The sequence below is a fragment of the Mustela erminea genome, chromosome 19 (genome assembly GCF_009829155.1).
Source record: "Mustela erminea isolate mMusErm1 chromosome 19, mMusErm1.Pri, whole genome shotgun sequence".
NCBI classification, from domain to species: Eukaryota; Metazoa; Chordata; class Mammalia; order Carnivora; family Mustelidae; genus Mustela; species Mustela erminea.
Genome location: NC_045632.1, coordinates 8,034,320 through 8,055,276, shown reverse-complemented (window position 1 = coordinate 8,055,276; position 20,957 = coordinate 8,034,320). Strand labels below are relative to the sequence as shown.

At 44.6% G+C, this 20,957-nt stretch overlaps 1 protein-coding gene and 1 long non-coding RNA gene across 3 annotated transcripts in view; one reads left to right on the top strand and one right to left on the bottom strand.

The window, feature by feature from the left end:
- LOC116579134 (zinc finger protein 345-like) overlaps window positions 1–20,957 on the bottom strand; it is a 43,164-nt gene that overhangs the window by 7,120 nt on the left and 15,087 nt on the right. For both annotated transcript variants that reach the window (XM_032324112.1, XM_032324113.1), the window contains exons 2-4: window positions 15,385–15,443; window positions 10,372–10,498; window positions 8,576–8,662 (exon numbers count right to left, since the gene is read on the bottom strand). In XM_032324112.1, the coding sequence (XP_032180003.1) occupies window positions 8,576–8,662; window positions 10,372–10,498; window positions 15,385–15,399 (229 nt within the window). In that variant the 5' untranslated portion in view covers window positions 15,400–15,443. The remainder of the gene's footprint in view (window positions 1–8,575; window positions 8,663–10,371; window positions 10,499–15,384; window positions 15,444–20,957) is intronic.
- On the top strand, window positions 9,182–18,132 carry LOC116579177. Its single transcript, XR_004281161.1, has 4 exons — window positions 9,182–9,192; window positions 16,347–16,352; window positions 17,151–17,152; window positions 18,039–18,132. It is a non-coding gene; the product is annotated as an uncharacterized LOC116579177 (long non-coding RNA).

Sequence of the window (20,957 nt, the reverse complement as noted above, 5' to 3'; positions counted from 1 at the left end):
TGCAATCTCTACCAAAACTCCAATGCCATTTTTGCACAAAGATCAAAACCCACCCTAACTTTATGGGGAAGTCATGGGATAACCCATACCCAAAATAATCTGGGAAATGAAGAGCACGTATCCTGATTTAAGGCATACAAGACAGTTATCAAATAGAGTAGAACAGCAGAATAATGGAGAGTGTAGGTGAGCTCGATGTGTACTTCTCCAGTATTAATGGATATGACAATGAACTGAAGATCTTAAAAGTCATATTCTGATTTGGATATATGGATAGGGTCTGAGTTTCTACTTTTCACAAATGTGCCACTGATGTCCTACATCAACAATCTATGTTTCGCTCACAATTCCAGGACTGAATTATGATGAAGAGTTTCAAAGCGGGGGGCACCTGGGTGGCTCAGTGGGTTAAAGCTTCTGCCTTCAGCTCATGTCTTGTGTTACAGGATGGGAAAGGTAAATGGTACCATCCAACTCCCGTGTTCCTGGAGCCACATGTCACTGAATGTTTCCTCTCAGGAATGTGTTCCTCAGGATTGAGCCCCACACAGAGCTTTCTGCTCAGCAGGGAGCCTGCTTTCCCCTCTCAATGCCTGCCTCTCTGTGTACTTGTAATCCCTCTCTCTGTCAAATCAGTAAATCAATAAATCCTCTCTCTCTCTCTTTTTTTTAAAGGAGTTTCAAAGGATCCTAAAAAGGGGAAAGAGCATAGAGGTGAGCATGGAGTCCTTCCCTTCCCATCACTCTTCCTTCAAGCCAACTGTATCCCTGTATAACCATATTGACCAGTCACTCTTCTCTGGACATCTTTTTATTTTTCTTTCTTCAATTCACTGCACCACCATATTCATGGAAATGGCTCCCTCTTTCACAAAGAAATGCACGTGCAATCTGCTTCTGGATGTAAGGCTGGATTTTGTACCAGAAACCACTGAATCCATGGTGTTCATAAATTTCAAGTTTTCCCTGCATTTTTACTAATACCCGTGGCTTCAGTTTATGGAATTACTTGTTTCAACTTAGCCTTCCTCCTGAAAACTGACTTTGCCTAAATTTAGCGCAGTTATAAAACTTGAAAAACCCTCTGTTCACTCCGGTTAGGAGGAGTATAGGGACAGCATGGGCTCTGAAACAACATAGGGACAGCTTTCCCAAATACTGGGAAGGCTTTTTGAAGTAGAAATGATCACTGCTGGTTAATTAGTGATTTCCTTCTCCATGAATCGGTGCCTGGCACATAGATCAGAGCACAGGAGATTCATCATGGGGCTGAGTGGAAGTGAGGAAGGGTCCTGCCAATCACAGGTCATTATGCTTACAAGGTCACCCATCCATCCTGGATCAGATCTATGTTGGGTTATATTCCTGGGATATCAAAGCTTTGTGCAACCGCAGAACACACCTGGCTGGTTCTCACTAGCAGTACCCAGCAGCCTTCTTCGTCTTCAACTTCTATTGTCATGTGACATCTTTAAACTATGCCCACCATGTTTCAACCAACCAATACCCCTTCTCAATGCACTCCACATATCTGGGCCTCAGAGAGTACAATTATCTCTGTCATTCAATACCAACTGGTCCTCAGGACCAGCATGGAATACATTACATCATGAGAAAAGCATCGGCCATCCCAGACAACCACATTTCCCAGAAATGAATCTCAGTCCCATTCACTCATCATGAGTAGCTTCCTAAGGCCTTGCAGTGACCAAAGGGACCTCTCTACCAGATCTTTGTTCACATTTCCAGAGTTCATTGTATTTCATTTCCACAGTACTTACCTTTTTTTCAAACTGTCACAATATCATGTTTTATCTATTCTCACAACTTCCAGTGCCAAGTGCCTAAACTAATCCTGTGGCCCAGTGATGGATTTTTGCTTTTCTTCCAGTGCAGTGGTGGCAACATTGTATTTTAAATGCACATAGGGGCGCCTGGGAGGCTCAGTGGGTTAAGCCGCTGCCTTCGGCTCAGGTCATGATCTCGGGGTCCTGGGATCAAGTCCTGCATTGGGCTCTCTGCTTGGCAGGGAGCCTGCTTCCTCCTTTCTCTCTCTCTCTGCCTACTTGTGATCTCTGTCAAATAAATAAATAAAATCTTTAAAAAAAATTAAAAAAAAAATAAAATGCACATAGGCCTCACATGATCCTGTTATCAACCATTTACAGTGGCATCAGAAAACTCCAAGCTACTCCTAAGGCCTGCAAGGGCCTGCGTGGCTTATGTGGGAGGGGGAGTGCAGTGTCAAAGAGGTTTCCAGAACACAGGAGGGAAAGTCAGCTGTGATGCCTCCATCACTGGAATGGAGAGGAGACAGAAGAACTGGAGAGGATTTGGGAAGAAAGTAAGTACAATTTTTTCTTCAAGATTCAGAGTCAGTAGAATAGCTTTGGACAGAGGTCCTCTCCCCACATGAAGAATTCAGGCCAATGTTTCACCGTGGACCTGTTTCATCTCTTCTACTGGGCTGCTCCATCACTCCTAACAGAAGACTGTGTTCTTTTTAAGTTAGAAATCTACTCAGCTCCCAGCCCTGTCCTGTCTTTGTTTCCTTCAACTAAACATTAAAACAAAACAAAACACCCATGACTAATGAAATCTCCACATTTTTACCTAATCAAATGTTTACATTAGAGTGACCAATTTGGGGATTCCTGGGTGGCTCAGTTGGTTAAGTGGCTGTTTTCGGCTCAGGTCATGATCCCAGTGTCCTGGGATTGAGTCCCACATCAGGCTCCTTGCTCAGTAGGGAGCCTGCTTCTCCCTCTGCCCCTGCCTGCCACTCTATCTGCCTGTGCTCACTCTCTCTGACAGATAAATAAAATCTTTAAAAAATAAATAAATAATAAATAAAGTGACCAACTTGGATGATGTCACTTCCCAGAAGGGAAAAGAGTAACAACTAAGGAACTCTTACTTCTCCAATTGCAAAAGAAGGAGTGAAGTCTATCAGTTTAACTAAATGGAATTTATAATGCTCTCTGGAGAATTACTCTCACATTTTTTTTAAGATTTTATTTATTTGTCAGAGACAGAGGGAGAGCGAGCGAGCAAGCACAGGCAGACAGAGAGGCAGGCAGAGGGAGAAGCAGGCTCCCTGCCAAGCAAGGAGCCTGATGTGGGACTTGATCCCAGGACCCTGGGATCTTGACCTGAGCCGAAGGCAGCTGCTTAACCAACTGAGCCACCCAGGTGTCCCTACTCTCAAATTTAAATTAAATTTTGAATATCATGTCATTCCATGGAAACTCTTGTTAAAATCTCTATCAAGGTAGGTAAGCAACAGGTCAACACAGGAATAAGGAAAACAGAGTTGATCCTACAGGAGTAAAACCCAGTTATGTAAGAGATGATTCGCATGGGCAGATTCTCAAACTAAGATACATGAGATGCAGGAAGCATAAATTCAATACAATGAAGAGAAAACTATTTCTATTATGAATCTAGAATCTCTTTGCCTGCTAGGAAATCATCAATTTTCAAACTTGGAAATGACCTGGTTTGAACCAAGATTCCTTTTCCTTCTGAAGATACAGGTACACACACATATGTATGTACATGTGCTTCTTCCTAGTTAGTTCTGGGACTGCAAAAATCTATCTTTATCTTAATATAACACATTGCATTCTGTTGCAGATCAAAACCCTAAAACTCTGCTTATGTTCTCTATGCTCACAAAACAACAGGAGAAACATACAGGGTAAAATTTGATCGACAGTCCTTGAGAATTGTGTAGCTATGGCTTATCATTGTATTTGTAGTGACTCTGTTCAATTAGCAATTGTTGGGTAGTATCCCTAGGCATTAGATGGTGAGCCATGGTTCAGGACAAGAAAAAGAAACTAACATTTATAAAAATCATTCACAAGAATATTTATCAAAATCTTAGCAATAAAAAAAAATCTTATAATTTTGAAATAGAGAAATACACTCAAAACCATTCTGTAAGGTCAGCAGTACCCTGATATCAAAGCAGTATAAACAAAAGATAAAAGGCTAGTTTATCTGATGAAACTTCTGCTACTCTGGCTTTCTTTGGACATCCATCTGCATGTACAAAATAGAATCAAAAGAAAAAAAAAAAAAGAATCACACTGAAAATACTGATCCCTCTCTAGAGATCCACCTGCCCCTGAATCCTTTCAGGTCTACTAACAAATACAGTTAACCATTGAATTACATGCTTTTCATCAGTAATGGTCCACTTACACAGACAAGTTTATCTTGATAAATCCAGTGCACTACAGTAATTGTCTGTGCACTATGATTGCCTTAATATTTATTTCTTCAAATTACTTCCTTATAAAACTATGGTATATACAGTGGACTACACACAAAGAATGGGATGACTCACAACATGTTGTAATTAACCCATCAAACACCACAGATGAAAGGAGACTTTTGAAACAGAATGACAGGGGCACCCAGGTGCCTCAGTGGGTTAAGCCTCTGCCTTCAGCTCAGGTCATGATCTCAAGATCCTGGGATGGAGCCCTGCAAGGGCTCTCTGCTCAGCAGGGAGCCTGCCTCCCCTTCTCTACCTGCCTCTCTGCCTACTTGTGATCTCTGTCTGTCAAATAAATAAATAAAATTTAAAAAAAAAAAGAAAAAGAAAGTAAGAAAATCACTAGTAGGGTTCTCAGTAGTCCAAACAGGAATGGTACTCAGGTACTCAAAGATTGAAAAATAGCCTCCAACAATACTTAGCCTAGAAAAATTCTTTTCCATAGAGGCAGAAACAAAGACATTCCCAAGTGAAAGCCCCTCTACATTTACCAGTAGATCTGTCCTCCAAGAACCATTAAAGGAAGCCTTTCTAGATGAAACAAAAGGATTCTAATCAGAAACTGAACCACAGAAGAACACAAAGCTTCCACTGAACATAAATATGTAGACAATTACACAAAGCTTCAGTATTGTAATGAGATACCAGTCACATCTGCTACACAGTTTTGTCTTTTTAAGAATTTATTTATTTATTTGGCAGAGAGAAAACAAGTAAGCAGAGGAAGAGAAAGCAGCAGGTTCCCTGCTGAGCAGAGAGCCCAATGAGGGGCTCCATCCCAGGACCCTGAGATCCTGACCTGAGCCAAAAGCAGAGGCTTAACCCACAGAGCTACCCAGGTGCCCCCGGAGTTTTGTTTTTAAAAAATCATCAATGTAGGTCATGAAGTACACAACATAAAAGAATTTGTGATACCAGTAACAAAGTGGGCAGGGGGTGCAGGGATGGAGACAGGAAGAAGAGTTTTCTATGTAACTGACACTGAGTTTTAAATGGTTTATTTTGCAGCTAAGTTTTTTTTTTTTTTAAGATTTTATTTTTTGACAGACAGAGATCTCAAGTTTGCAGAGAGGCAGGCAGAGAGAGAGAGAGAGAGAGAGAAGAGGAAGCAGGCTCCCCACTGAGCAGAGAGCCTGATGCAGGACTCGATCTTAGGACCCTGGACCATGAGCTGAGCTGAAGGCAGCGGCTTTTTAACCGACTGAGCCACCTAGGCACCCCTGCAGCTAAGTTGTTTTAAAGAATCTTTTTTTTTTTTTTTTTACTTGAGAGAGAGACAGTGAGAGAGAGCATTAACGAGGAGAAGGTCAGAGAGAGAAGCAGACTCCCCACGGAGCTGGGAGCCTGATGCGGGACTCGATCCCGAGACTCCAGGATCATGACCTGAGCCGAAGGCAGTCGTCCAACCAAGTGAGCCACCCAGGCGTCCCTGTTTTAAAGAATCTTTAAGGTAACCACAACGAAAATACTCATGGAAGATAGAAAAGTCAATGAGAAAGTTACCAAGGCATATCATGGGTATTAATCCTACAATTAAAGATAAAATAAATCTTTCATATTTCATACCAAAACATGATACAGAAGTATAAAATGATGAAAATTACTTTGAATTCAAAAAAGTCTCTCATGCAGAGAGAATAAAAATTCACCCACAAATATATGATGAAATGAATTCTGTATTGATGACGACTCACCTAGACATAGTACAACATTCACTGACGACTCATCATGGAGAAAAAGAGTAGGGGTCACACAGTATGTATGTGCAACATACAAATACAAGACAGACACACATAATTTACAGGCAAAAAGCATAAAGGTCATTCTGTTTTGAGTTACATTAATGAGTAAATTACACTCACATGGTCTTGAAATACACTGAGCTGAAAATTCTCTCCCTGTAATAACACACACAGATAAAACCCAATCCACACCTCACTAATATTGTGCAATAAACCAGACCTAGGAAGCACATTATTAGGAAAACAGAGTAAGAGAAAAATCAACCCAAGAAATTCTAAATAAAACATTGATGCATGACAGAAAAAGAAACTTCTCTATAACCGTAATTTTAAACAGTATCCTCGTACCCATGAAAAGGAAGCATTTGATTGGCATGCCTTTATGGACTATAAAATTATAGAGAATTCTCATTAAAATCAATCATAAAAAGGTATAAATGAAAATTTTACAAACACTTAAGCAGCTTGAAAGAGATGTATTACATTATTAATATATTCCTCCTCATACACAGAATGTAATGCTATAATCCATTCTTTACGACAGAGGAAACGAACAATATCTTCACTTCTAAATAAACAAATACTATGAAAGTTGGAAAATATGCTAAGAAACAGTGTATATGAAATTAGTATTGGGGGTTAAATTCTGATACATTCTGAGGAAAGTAGAAGAAAAAGCTCATGATTAATTTCCCATGAAGCAACACTGCATTACTGAACACAAGGATATTTCAAACATAGGGGACTGGGGTACCTGGGGGGGCATGGTCAGTCAAGGAGCTACCTTCATCTCAGGTCCTGGGCTCAGGGTTTGGAGATCCAGCTCCACATAGGGCTCCCTGATTAGCAGGAAGTCTGCTTCTCCCTCTCCTTTTGCCCTTTCCCTATTCATTCTCTCTCTGTGTGTCTTGAACAAATAAAATTTTTAAAGAAAATATGTGGGAATTTTACTAATTGCCTAACTCACTTCTTAGAAAGCACATGCCCATGTCGTATCGGGACATTTGAGGTAAAAAATTCAGAGCTAAATCTCATATAGAACTGACTAGAAAGTGAAAACACACATGACAAAGTCACAAGAAGTTCATAGAAGAAACATACGATGATGCAATTATTTAAAAATAAGGTAATAGGGCGCCTGGGTGGCTCAGTGGGTTAAGCCGCTGCCTTCGGCTCAGGTCATGATCTCAGGGTCCTGGGATCGAGTCCCGCATCGGGCTCTCTGCTCAGCAGGGAGCCTGCTTCCCTCTCTCTCTCTGCCTGCCTCTCCGACTACTTGTGATTTCTCTCTGTCAAATAAATAAATAAAATCTTAAAAAAAAAATAAGGTAATAAATGAGATTATTATTAAAGGCTACAAGTTCAAGTTCTAAATGTGCTAGTTTCCCAATAGAAATTACGTAGGAATTCTAAGAAACAGAGACATTACATTATTTCACCACTGGGGAATGGAACTCATAGAGTGGAAATTTCTGTATTTAATACAAAGGAAAAAAAGAAAAAAGACCATTTGAAGAGAAATAAAGCAGTACATTTCTTCATCTTACGGTGGTGCTTTGTTATCGATGAAGTTACTGAATGACAATTTTTTAAGACTAAGATTAAAGCTGGAATGGAAAGCATAAGCCAGAAAACATTAAAAATCTGTCTCCAGGGACGCCTGGGTGGCTCAGTTGGTTGGACGACTGCCTTCGGCTCAGGTCATGATCCTGGAGTCCCGGGATCGAGTCCCACATCGGGCTCCCAGCTCCATGGGGAGTCTGCTTCTCTCTCTGACCTTCTCCTCGCTCATGCTCTCTCTCACTGTCTCTCTCTCAAATAAATAAATAAAATCTTTAAAAAAATTAAAAATAAAAAAAAGATAGACCATAAAAATTTAAAAAAAAAAAAAAAATCTGTCTCCAGGGGGCACCTGGGTGGCTCAGTGGGTTAAAGCCTCTGCCTTCAGCTCAGGTCATGATCCCAGGGTCCTGGGATCGAGCCCCACATCGGGCTCTCGGCTCCGCGGAGAGCCTGCTTCCTCCTCTCTCTCCCTGCCTGCCTCTCTTGCCTACTTGTGATCTCTGTCAAATAAATAAATAAATAATCTTTAAAAAAAAAAATCTGTCTCCAGTGTTTTGGGAATTTCTGCACTAAACCCCAGTGTGCATACAACTACCCTGACCTACTTGTCTCATGATGAAAATCAGAATTGACAAAGGCCAGAGCGTATGGGTCCTCAGAAAATAGAGAGATTTCCCCAGGTCCTCACAGAAATGGAGTAGCTCTTAGATTAGGGGGGGTCCTCCACCTCCAATCAGTCTCCTGGCTCTTCCTGTGGATGTGATGGACCATTACTAGAGCTGAAGGAGAATCCCTAGAAAATTCAAGAGCTTGATAATGTCAGAGAAAAGATGTCCCTCTGGGATCCAGTGAGAGAGATAGAACTGGGCATGTCTCCAGCTGATTTTCATTCAAGGAGAGCTACTCGAATCACAGCTTAAGGTCTACCTTCCTCCTTCAGACTTGGACCTCCCCTCTGTCATCTGCCTCATTCATTCTCACCTACCTGGATGGAAGCCTACAGTCTCCTTTCTCTTTGCATCCCAGAACTGCTCCAAAAACATGATCAGGTCTGGCTTTGACAGAAGGAGACCTGTTTATGAGGAAAAAGGAAAGTGACTATTGCTGCCGATTCTAACTTCCCATCAGGCTTGTGTTCAGTAGAGAAGAAAGGACATTGTACAATTCTAGAAAATTGTTTTGTGAACGCTGTTGCCCAACAGTCCCTTTAGAACACACAGGAGGCATCTCCAATGTTCACATCCTGACCTCCACTTCCAAGTAGTAGACATAATAATAAGAGAAAATTTCGGGGCACCTGGGTGGCTCAGTGGGTTAAAGCCTCTGCCTTCAGCTCAGGTCATGATCCCAGAATCCTGGGATCAATCCCCACATCACCTTTTCTGCTCAGCGGGGAGCCTGCTTTCTCCCAACTCCCCGCCTGCCCCTCTGCCTACTTGTGATTGCTGTCTGTCAAATAAATGAAATCTTTAAAAAAAATTTTTTTTTAAATTTTATTTATTTATTTGTCATAGAGAGAGAAGCGAGAGCGAGCACAGGCAGACAGAGTGGCAGGCAGAGGCAGAGGGAGAAGCAGGCTCCCCGCCAAACAAGGAGCCCAATGTGGGACTCAATCCCAGGACGCTGGGATCATGACCTGAGCCAAAGGCAGCCGCCTACCCAACTGAGCCACCCAGGCGTCCCTTAAAAAACCTTTTTTTTAATTTTTAAACATTAAAAAAAGAGAGAATGGGAAATTTCAGTTTAAGAGGTAAACAATGCCATTCTGTCATCAAGTGTTTAGAATTGCCATTCATCTACACTAGGGTTGATATTACCTTGAGGAAGGAGAAGCCAAGGCTGGATAGGAAGTATCATCAAGATTTTTCTCCATCTACAAACCTCTACTTATTTCCCTCTCTGCCTGGATCTGAATTCCAGTCATTCAAAGAGAATTCTCAGAGACAGTCTTCACAGGAAGGAATAAAACCCTGAGTGGGCACGCCAGACAGAATGGCTAAAATTAGCAAGTCAGGAAATGACAGATGCTGGCCAAGGATGCAGAGAAAAGGGAACCCTCCTCCACTGATGGTGGGAATGCAAGCTGGTGCTGCCACTCTGGAAAACAGCATGGAGGTTCCTCAAAAGTTGAAAATAGAGCTACCCTACGACCCAGCAATCACACTACTGGGTATTTCCCCTAAAGATACAAATGTAGTGATCCAAAGGGGCACATGCACCTGAATATTTACAGCAATGTCCACAATACCCAAAATATGGAAAGAACCTAGATGTCTATCAACAGATGAATGGATAAAGATGTGGTATATATACACAATGGAATACTATGCAGTCATCAAAAGAAATGAAATCTTGCCATTTGTGATGACATGGATGGAACTAGAGGGTATTATGCTGAGGGAAGTAAGTCAATCAGTGAAAAACAATTATCATATGATCTCCTTGATATGAGGAATTTGAGAGGCAAAGTGGTGGGTTTGGGGGGTAAGGAAGGAAAAAAATAAGGTGGGATTGGGAGAGAGACAAACGATAAGAGACTCTTAATCTTACAAAACAAACTGAGGGTTGCCGGCAGGGAGAGGGGTAGGGGGAGGATGGTTGAGTTATGGACATTGAGGAAGGTATGTGTTATGGTGAGTGCTGTGAAGTGTGTAAACCAGGTGATTCACAGACCTGTCCCCTGGGGCTAATATTACATTATATGTTAATAAAAAATAAATAAAGTTAAAAACAACAGAACCCTGAGTGGGGTTTGGGAAATCTGGAAGGAGTCGTCCTCACCCAGGAAGCAGAGGTGTCCATAGTTCTCCAACATCACATCCCTGTACAGTTGCCGCTGAGTGTGGGTCAGGCATCCCCACTCCTCCAGGGAGAATTCTATGGCCACATCCCTGAATGTGAGCTGTCCCTGCAATAAATACCACAGTCACCAAGTGGCCATTGACACAGTTCACGATGGTCCCTAAGATGAAAGAGGAAGTTAGTGTCACCACCTTGAACCAGACCTGACCTTTCCTTCTCTAAAAGAAAAACCTATGGGGCAGGGGGCTGCCTGGCTGAGAACTTTCACTCCTTTCACTCCCAGAAGTCAGCTCTATCAACTACACAGAGGTGACAGCCCTCCTTGTCCAGTGCAAAGTGTTGGGATGTGGGAGAGGAGCCTATGGTCAAGCAATTCTAGACATGTTTCTGATGTGAGATATTGGGGTTCTGGAATGAATGATTAAGAAAAGATTGTTGAGAGGGATGCCTGGGTGGCTCAGCTGGTTAAGCGGCTGCCTTCGGCTCAGGTCATGATCCCAGCGTCCTGGGATCGAGTCCCACATCGGGCTCCTTGCTCAGCAGGGAGCCTGCTTCTCCCTCTGCCTCTGCCTGCCACTCTGTCTGCTTGTGCTCACTCTCACTCCTCTCTCTCTGACAAATAAATAAATAAAATCTTTAAAAAAAAAAAAAAAAAGATTGTTGAGATACCCGTGGTACAAACACTGTGGTCCTAAAGCATGGGGAGAGGAAAGTTGTGAGCAGTGACTGCTTCTCTGCTGTCAGGTGGGGAGGGGGTGAGGGATAGCAGGAGGCTAGTTAGGAATTTGGAGGCAAGTTTCCAGGATCCTCAGGGCCTCCCAGTTGGTGTTTTGATGAGGCCACTCACTGTAGAGTAACAGTTTAGTCAGGAGACCCTCCAGATACCTATCAGTGGGCCACAAGCTTGAAGGAGGCTGGCCAAGCTACATTTAGGGAATAGAGTTCAAGAAGTCTCCAAAGCAACTTTTATCTTTTTTTTTTTTTTAAAGATTTTATTTATTTTTTAGAGACAGAGGGAGAGAGCGCGAGCGAGCACAAGCAGACAGAGAGGCAGGCAGAGGCAGAGGGAGAAGCAGGCTCCCTGCTGAGCAAGGAGCCCAATGTGGGACTCGATCCCAGGGCCCTGGGATCATGACCTGAGCCGAAGGCAGCTGCTTAACCAACTGAGCCACCCAGGCGTCCCTCCAAAGCAACTTTTAAATGTTAAAGAGGAATTAGAGGATGCTGGAAGTCTGGCTATTATCAAGCTAAGGATGCTTTTTGCATCCAACAAGACATTAACCTTGAAGTAGTTGTGAATTCCCTGAGGAATGTCCTACTCTGCCTTTCTTATATTTTTCTAGGTTGGAAGTTGAAGGAAATTTAATTTTATCTGTAAGATCTATTCAGCCAGAGCAGCCCCACCCCAGTTGAACTGCCCTTTTGTTAAGACTTAAATTGACCTTGCCCCCCCCCCAAGGGGAACTTATTTAAAAGTAAGTCTGGGAAACCAGTCCCATGTAACAAAGTCCAACTACAAAGGTGGGTCAGGCCCAGTGGGGTGACATACTGTCTCCTAGCTACCAAGGAGTATGGGTCCCCGCCCTTTGGGAGCCTTTTGGCGCCAATCCTAACCAAGGTGTGATAGGCTGGTTCAAATGTCTACTAGGGTAAATTTTTTAATCCAATTGGTCACCTAGCATCACTATGGCGTTTCCTCTCTGTGTTACAATGTCATTGGCCACCTGTGTGTGGCCAGGCCCAACCACATGGCCTTTGCTCTATAAAAGTTAGTCTGGAAAGGAGGGATCATCCTCTCTGTAGGGGCAGCCCCGACCAGTCTGTTTGACGGTTGGTCTGATTCTTGATGCTTGGCGTGAAATAAAGCTTTGCTTGGCTTTTGCTTTGTATCAGTCTCACTCCTTTAATCACGGACCCCTTATTGGGGTACCCAATTTTGGGGGGACCCAACATTATCCACACCTTTTTTTTTTTTTAAGAATTTATTTATTTGGGGGGCACCTTGGTGGCTCAGTGGGTTAAAGCCTCTGCCTTCAGCTCAGGTCATGATCCCAGGGTCCTGGGATCGAGCCCCACATCGGACTCTCTACTCCGGGGAACCTGCTTCCTCCTCTCGCCTGCTTCTCTGCCTATTTGTGATCTCTGTCTGTCAAATAAATAAATAAAATATTAAAAAATAATTTGTTTATTTGAGAGAGAAACATTGAGGGAGAGAATGAGAGGGAAGTTCAGAAGGTGAAGCAGACTCCCCGTGGAGCTGGGAACCCGATGAGGGATTTGATCCCCAGACTCTGGGAACATGACCCAAGCAGAAGGCAGTTGCTTCACCAACTGAGCCAAACAGGTGCCCGTCCACACATCCTTTGACGTTGTTCTCCTCCTCAGAAACTACAAGGAAGGGGACCCTGAAGATGTAGGTTAAGGGTCTGCCTTGTCTGCCTTCAGCTCAGGTTGTGATCCCAGACCCCTGGCATGGAGCCCTAAGTTGGGCTCCCCACTCAGTGGTGAATCTGCTTCTCCCGTTCCCCCTTTCCTCACTCATGTGCTCTCTCTCTCTCAACTGAGAATATGTTCAGAAAGAAAGACAGGAAGAAAGAAAGAATCTACCAGCTAGATTACCCGAGATCAAAGAAGTTTATATCTGAAATGTGATAGTTTCTGCATATTGCCTAGTACCTTATGTTCCTTACAAATGACAGGAGGGAAAATAGGAACTTTTCAGGGGAGGATCCAGCAGACAGCACCAAGCCAATAAAAGAAGTTCATATCAGCTGAATGGAAACAAACTGCTATAGGCCCCTAATGCACATCAAAGGACACACCGTCCCTGGTGATTCCTGTGGACTCAAAGCAGGAATTCAGAATACAAACCTAATTTTGGAAATACACTGGATATACATAAACAATTCAATCACTGTACTTTTCACTGCTGCTTTTACGCAAGCAGGCTTGAGCAAAGGAGTGGAGGAAGGACCCCAGTGACCACTTGGCCGAGTCCAGACAGGCCCATCGGGGGACCCACCTCAAAATTCCCAAGGCCCTAATGAACCAATGGGCTTCTGAAACCAAGTACAATGACCAAAAATGGGAAGGTTCCACATGTTCCCCATAACTCCCCTTTAAGAAAACCCCCTACCCACCGCTCCTTGCAGACAAGCTCACCTGTGCCTTCCTGCCTGCTCTTCTCTTAGGTCTTCAATTAATGTCTCCAGTCCTTGCCTTGCCTCAGGGGAATTCCATCAGTGCTGCTGGACGGGCTTCCAGCCAATCATGGACCCACATCTGGGGCCCCATGCGATGGACAGAGACACAACACTGAGCCACCACAGCTTCCCTGTGCTAGAAATCACTAGTTTAGTCCTTTTTTAAATTCTAATTACTAAAGATTTATATAATCTTCTTTTTTTTAGTTTTATTTATTTGTTTGACAGACAGATTACAAGTAGGCAGAGAGGCAGGCAGATAGAGAGACAGGAGGAAGCAGGCTCCCCGCCGGGCAGGGAGGCCGATGTGGGGCTCAATCCCAGGACCCTGGGACCATGACCTGAGCTGAAGGCAGCGGCTTTAACCCACTGAGCCACCCAGGTGCCCCTATATAATCTTCTTTTTAAAAATTTTATTTATTGGGGGGCGCCTGGGTGCCTCAGTGGGTTAAGCCGCTGCCTTCGGCTCAGGTCATGATCCCAGCGTCCTGGGGTCGAGCCCCTCATAGGGCTCTCTGCTCAGTGGGGAGCCTGCTTCCTCCTCTCTCTCTCTGCCTGCCTCTCTGCCTGCTTGTCATCTCTCTGTCAAATAAATAAATAAATAATCTTAAAAAAAATTATTTATTGGAATGCCTGGATGATTCACTGAGTTGAGCATCAGCCTTGGGCTCAGGACGTGACCCAAGGTCCTGGGAATGCCTCCCACCTTGGGGCGGGAAGGTGGGGGTGGGGATTGGGTTGGGGGGGGAGGTGGGATGGGGGATGGGGGGTGGTCCTTGCTCAGCAGGGAGCATTCTCTCTCTACCCACTGCTCACATACTTGTGCCCTCTCATTCATTTTCTAACAAATAAATATTTTTTTAAAAAGGATTTTATTTACTTATTTCAAAGAGAGTGAGAGAGAAAACAAAGAGGCCTCCCACCAGGTAGAAGGAGAGGGAGAGGAGGATGCTGGCCCATTGGGGGTCCGATGTGAGGCTGCATCCCAAATCCCAGGATCACGACCTGGGCTGAAGGCAGAAAGCCCTCTTAACCAACTGAACCACCCTTGGTCCCCAAGATTTATTTGTATTTCAGAGGAGATGGACATGGGCAGAAGAGGGAATATTGAATCTCAAGCGGCCTCCCTCTGGGCGCAGAGACAGAAACGGGAATACCAATCCAGGACCCTGAGATTCCTACCTGAGCTGAAATCAAAAGTCCAAGCTTAGTCAATTGAGACCCCCCCCCCCAGGCGCAACTCCTATAGTATCTTTTAAATAGAATATCTGTTTCACATTCTAAAAATCTAGACATACCCGCACCCTTTTTTAGAATGGGAATTTTCAACCTTTTTCTGGACCTCATACCCTTCAAGTTTTTATCTGCATTTCCTTACTCCCTGGCTGCACACAGCTGATCAAGAATGCAAAAAAGCCCAAATGAGAAATTATTTCCCTCCCTGATATCCCAGGACCAGACCTCATCAGCCACAGGAATCTCGGACTTGACACCTTCCCCTCCGGATCTGCCACCAACGGAATATTTTCACTCCTCGAGGGGCTTTAATTCAAAGTGACAATGACTGATGCCCTATCGAAGCCAGGTTGGGACAGGACAGAAGGCTCTGGGACATGGAGAAGCATTCTAAAGACCTAACCGTGAGTATAACTTCTGACCAGATCTTAAAAACAGGTGAACACAGAAGCAAGAAGCACCCGGACTCGAGGCATCATCTGTACCTTCTAAACGAGAGGGTCTGCGGAGAAAAAGAGGACATGGCTCTGCTCCGCGGGGACACCAGGCTCACCTGAGAACCGGCCATTTCTGCCTTCGCCTCCACCTCTAGATTTCGTCCTCACGAGGGATCTGTGGGGAAATCACAGCTGCATCAGGAGAAAATGCCCTAAAATCCAGCAACAGAGCTCCTTCTCCTCAACGCTCACCGGCAGGCAGGACTCAAGAGATGCAGAAAAGGCCCAACTTCCCAGTCCTTTGTGTCCGGAGCAGCTCAGAAACTGTGAGCTCCCGTGAGGACACCCATCGCTGCATTTTCCTCACCTGCTTTGTGGAGAGAGAGGGGTCCCCTGCCACCGCCACTCACAATTTCAGTGTCAGCATCAGAACCGAGGGCTGGAGGGACCCGACCCTCCCAGACTCAGGGAGCAGAGACCAAAGCCGCAAACCCACTCTTGGAAAACCACCAAAAAGCCCTCGGGCTCCGCCCTGGCCTCACTGAGAATCACCTGGAGCCCGTAATTAACACAACAGTGTTGTTTTCGCCCAAACCAACTGACAAGAATGTGAGCGGGAGGCCCGCAGAGACGATCCTTTCTGAAACTCCACAGGTGACCCTCCTGGGAAGGAACTGGGGAGGTGACCAGGCCAAGCAGGGGAACCAAGGCTGGGGCTGGAAGCAGAGTTCGAGCCCTGCCTTCTCCACCATCAGGTTTCTGGAGATTGGTTCCTTCTCTCTCTTTCTGTTACACAGAGGGAGACCCCTGACAGACCGAACTTTCCCAAATAAATGCAACTGTCTCTTTCAAGGTAAACACAAGATTTCAGAGCTCTTCCTTTATCTGCCTTTGATAACCACCCAAAAATAATGCTCATGTAAGACCCGCGGATCCCCTTACCCAAGAATCCAACACTGCCACTGGATGCAAACAGCAAGAGGTTTATTGGGGCTCAGGCAGGTGGTCGGCAGCTCCAGCTAACCGAGCACACCGACCGAGGGGAAAGCGGGGGTTTTTATAGACAGGTACAAACAAGTTTTGGGTGGGGACGGCGCTGATTGATTGATCCTTTGAACAGGCATACTTGGTGTTGAAAGACCCCTGCCCTGGAGAGTCCCCTCCCTTAAGAGATAAATAGGATGGCTTTAGATGTCCTGACAGCAGCCCAGGGTGGCACATGTGCAATTATCAAGACAGAATGTTGTGTGGACATCCCAGACTATCACAAAAATGTCACAGGACTAATAAAAGATATGAATACCCAAATTAAGGCCCTACAAGGTCTTTCTCTCTCTCAGTGGATGGTTAAGTTCCTGGTTTGAAGGAGGACTATGGCCGAATCTCCTTCTCGGGCTTCTCATTCTTATCACCTTATTAACCTTAATATGTTGCTTTGTTCCATGTTTCTCTACTTGGTGCCGAGACTCCATTGCTACAATGACTACACCACGACAGACGATCCTTATCGCACGCGAGGATGCCTCTTCACTGTCAGCGCCGGATTCAGCTGCCTCCACCTTTCGTAACTCCCTATACATTCCTACCCTGATCAATGTTGACCTGAGTAGGTAGGGACAGCTCTACGCCCCTATTCAGCACGAAGAAGTTACAGAAGATGAGACCTTCCACCTTCAACCACCTTAAAGATTTAAGGGTCAAAATTGTTCAGGGGGGAATGATGAGGGAGCAGGAGGATGGCTGAGGACAAAGCAAAAGCTGGCGCCTTGCACCCCCCCCTTCATCCGCTCCCTTCCATATGTGTGGCATTCCTCAGGACCCCTGACTGCCCTAAAAGAAGGACAAATGGTTATCTTGCAGAGATCACAGTCCTGCAAGGTAGGAGTCTCCTTTGGTTTGCAAATGTCCTTGAGATTTAGAACAAAGAAGTTACCTTATCAATAGCCCTAATGTCACCCTCCCCTCCATGAGAAACGGAAGGAGGCGAGGTAGAAGGAAAAGTAAATAAAGTTCAATTTCTTCTAAACCTAAATCTCATTAACAAGGATGCTTGATAGCAGGAATGTAACACTCCACCAGGAGACTCCCAATTGTCTTTACTTGATAAGTAACCAGGCCTTCAATATCCTGGTAGTGTTTTTTTCGCATGCATGGGCTAACCAGCCAGTTCTGCTTCTGTAAGATTGCTTTGTCTGCTTTTCGCGCGGGGTCCCCTGACCCAATCCACTGACGCCAAATATGCCTGTTCAAATTATCAATCAATCAGCGCCGTCCCCCCCAAAACTTGTTTGTACCTGTCTATATAAACCCCGCTTTCCCCTCGGTCGGTGTGCTCGGTTAGCTGGAGCTGCCGACCACCCGCCGGTACCTGCGCCCCAATAAACCTCTTGCTGTTTGCATCCAGTGGCAGTGTTGAATTCTTGGGTAAGGGGATCCGCGGGTCTTTCATTTGGAGGTCCTACCGAGATCATCGGACTCCTGCCCAGGGATCCAACGGACTCCCACCGGGAGGTAAGATAGCTGGCCAGCCCTCTTCTGCTTCTGTTCTGTTCTGTTTCTGTTTCTGTTTCTGTTTCTGTTCTGTTTTATGTTCTCGTTTCGGCTCCTGTCTCCTATCTTGTACGGCCGTGGTCCGCCTATACGCTCGTATAGGACTGTACCTCTACGCGTAGGGGCTCTGTATCTGTAGGCAGCTTGAGAAGGAGTTGACGAACTCGGACTTCTCCCCTGCCACCCTCGGGGGACGCCCCAGGGATCAGTGGGGTTCGAGGCCCCACATCTGTCCGAGGGTTATATCCGTCTGTCCATTCCAGAGGAACCCCTCGGCCCTGGACGGAATTTGTCCACTGAGAGGAGGTCTCGAGACTCCTTTTGTAGGCCAGTGGAATTTGTACGGTGCACCGCAAGGTTTTTGTCTTTGCCGGCTCGTTAATTGTTTTGTGTGTCTTTCTCGTTGCACCTTGACTAAGGTTACATTCTGTTTATGGGAGGGTGTCTAACCCGTGTGAATCTGAGGAGTGCCTGATTGTATGAGTGTGTTTGTACGGCTCTACGGCTTCGGCTACGGAGTCTGAGTGGGCTGCACCCTGATTCTCGCGGAACGTCATACGGCATAACGGTCATCTACTCCTTGGAGTAGCCTGGTCCGGGGTTTATACGGATAGACCTTAGCCAAGACGCTCCTAAGCTCCCGCGAGGGACGCGAGCAGGACAGCACCTGAATGATCCCCCTCCCCTTGTCTGCAACATCGTACATCGGGAGGGAAAAATAAATACTAAGGTCAATAGCTCCACCTCGCGGCCATCTGAAACCTGAAACTCCTCCCCTGTCACCCTGGGGGACGGCCCAAGGATCATAGGGGCCCGGTTCTTTGGGGCCCCACAAGTATCCGAGGGATACGTCCGTCTGTGGGCCGCAGAGGAAACTCGTAGTTCCACGCGGCCGTCTGAAACCATCCTGTTGGTGTTACGCCGAAATCGCGCAGCGTCCTTTTTGTTATTTGTTCTGTGTGTCCTGCTCATTGTCTTTGGTGTTATTTTTAACTCTGAGATGGGGCAAACATTCACCACCCCTCTAAGCCTCACTCTAGGTCACTGGAAAGATCTTCAGAACCGAGCCAACAACTTATCGGTGGAAGTCAAAAGAAGAAAATGGCAGACTCTCTGCACCTCTGAATGGCCCACCTTCAAGGCTGAATGGCCCGCAGAGGGGACCTTTAACATTAATGTTATTTTGCAGGTCAAAGAGCGGGTCTTCGATCAGGGACCCCAGACTAAGGGGCTTTTGCGGAATGTGTTTGCCCAAATGAGTCAGCTAGTAAACTTTCTCCTGACATATTCGATGATAATTACATAAATAAGCCTTCTTCTAGTAAACCCAGGTTGCTGGGCCATCCCTAACAAAGGGGATTCTGGCTTTATTTCTCTCTGTTACTCCTAATAGATGTGGGGGCTTCTCCCTCACTCACTTCCCGTGTTAATGGCTATAACTGGAGCCAACTGGGGTTGGTCTAACTCGAGACAGAGACTATAAGGAATATTCCCAAGCAGCTGCCGAAACTCTCTTTGTTTCGGGGAAGTTTCCCTGTGTTCTCTGGCCTGACTTGGACTGCCTAACCCCTCCCCCCTGGCTGATGGGAAAGCATGGCTTCTGCTCCTCTGTTGGGGCTTATGAGCTCTGAAACCGGGAATCCCTTCTCTGCCTCCTGGCAGCACTTTGTTTCCTGTTTTCCCCTTCTGTTTCTGCACCAAGGTGCGTGCAGCCTGCATGACTAGCCTCTAGATCATGCACCACAGCTCCTTCTCTTTCCACTGTCAAGGAGCAAGAAGAGCAGCCCCTGGACCTAACACTCCCCACTCCAGATCTTCCCACGCATGTCTCAGGTAAACATTCAAAGTGGAGTGGGTCCAGGTGGAACGTAAATCAGTGTTGGAACTAAGTTAAGTTTGTTGGTTTAATTAAGATAAGACCTGTCTTTGAAGTTAACAGCAGTAAATGGGAAGCTTTTATTCTATCAAAGTTTACTGAAGGTCAAATAAGCTTGTGTTATTTATTAAAATTTGTTAGCAAAGAAATGACTAAACTGATGGTTAATTGTCTGTCTCAAAGTTCTAATGGGTAATTGCTGAAGTAGCTTTCAAAGTCTTTGGTAACCCGAAAGTTTTAAAGTTTTGCTTGGATGACAAATGGAATTGAATTGTGGACATCTAGGTCTTAACCAAGCAGGATAAAATGCTCGGTCATTAATTACTGGATGTAGGCTTGTGCTTTTGACTTCTTACTGCAAAGAAACTAAGAGTATTTAGATCTGTTGGTAAACTTGTTTTCCACTTAACTGATTCATAAATCGCCACCTGAAGAATTCTGTTGTAACAGTTCACAATTGGTTAATACTTAGTCTTCACTAGAGATTAAGGTGTTTCTGAGAATACAAAGTTCTGCTTAGTGTAACTAAGACTGATGGAAATAAAGGGAAACTGTCTGTAGGAAAGTAGGAGATATGTAAGAAAGATTTAAGGAATGGGAATACATTTTGTTGAAGGTAAAGGAAGGTAATTTTGTCCTAAATGAGATGATTGTTTGGAAGGAAATGACTTGGGACAAAACCTGAAGGCAAAGGAAAGTTGTAGAAGGTTTGTGAAGGGAAATCTTCAGAAAAGGAATTTTAGCTATGGTCAAGAATGAACTAAGATTGAAATGAATGGGTTTTAAAGGTACATTGGTACAAGACTGAAATTGTCTCTGTTCAAAAGGACAATGTTTTCTTAGATCAATTGATCTGCTGTTAAGAAAATGTAAATGGTTTTCTCTTTGCCTGCCCAGAAAAAGGAGTTTCTATGATCAGTTTTATCAGGTGTTTAACAACCCTAATTATATTTAGGCATGTGCTTTAAAACTTTCTAAGATTTTAGCAAATGTTGACAAGATTTAAATTGTAAATCTCTTTAACTCAGGCTTTTTCTTGGTATGCGAAGTTGCTCATGAAGTACTACTGAACCAATGATAAACCTTGGGTTACATTTGGGAAAATGCTATAACTATTCTAGAGATTCTACGCACTTCCTAAAGTTTTAATGTTTTGAGAGATCACCGCTTGATACTGTAATTATGGAAATGTTATGTATCACAGAAATAACCTGATTTCCTTGCAGCTAAATTGTAAACTCCCGTTTCTCTTTAGCTCTAACC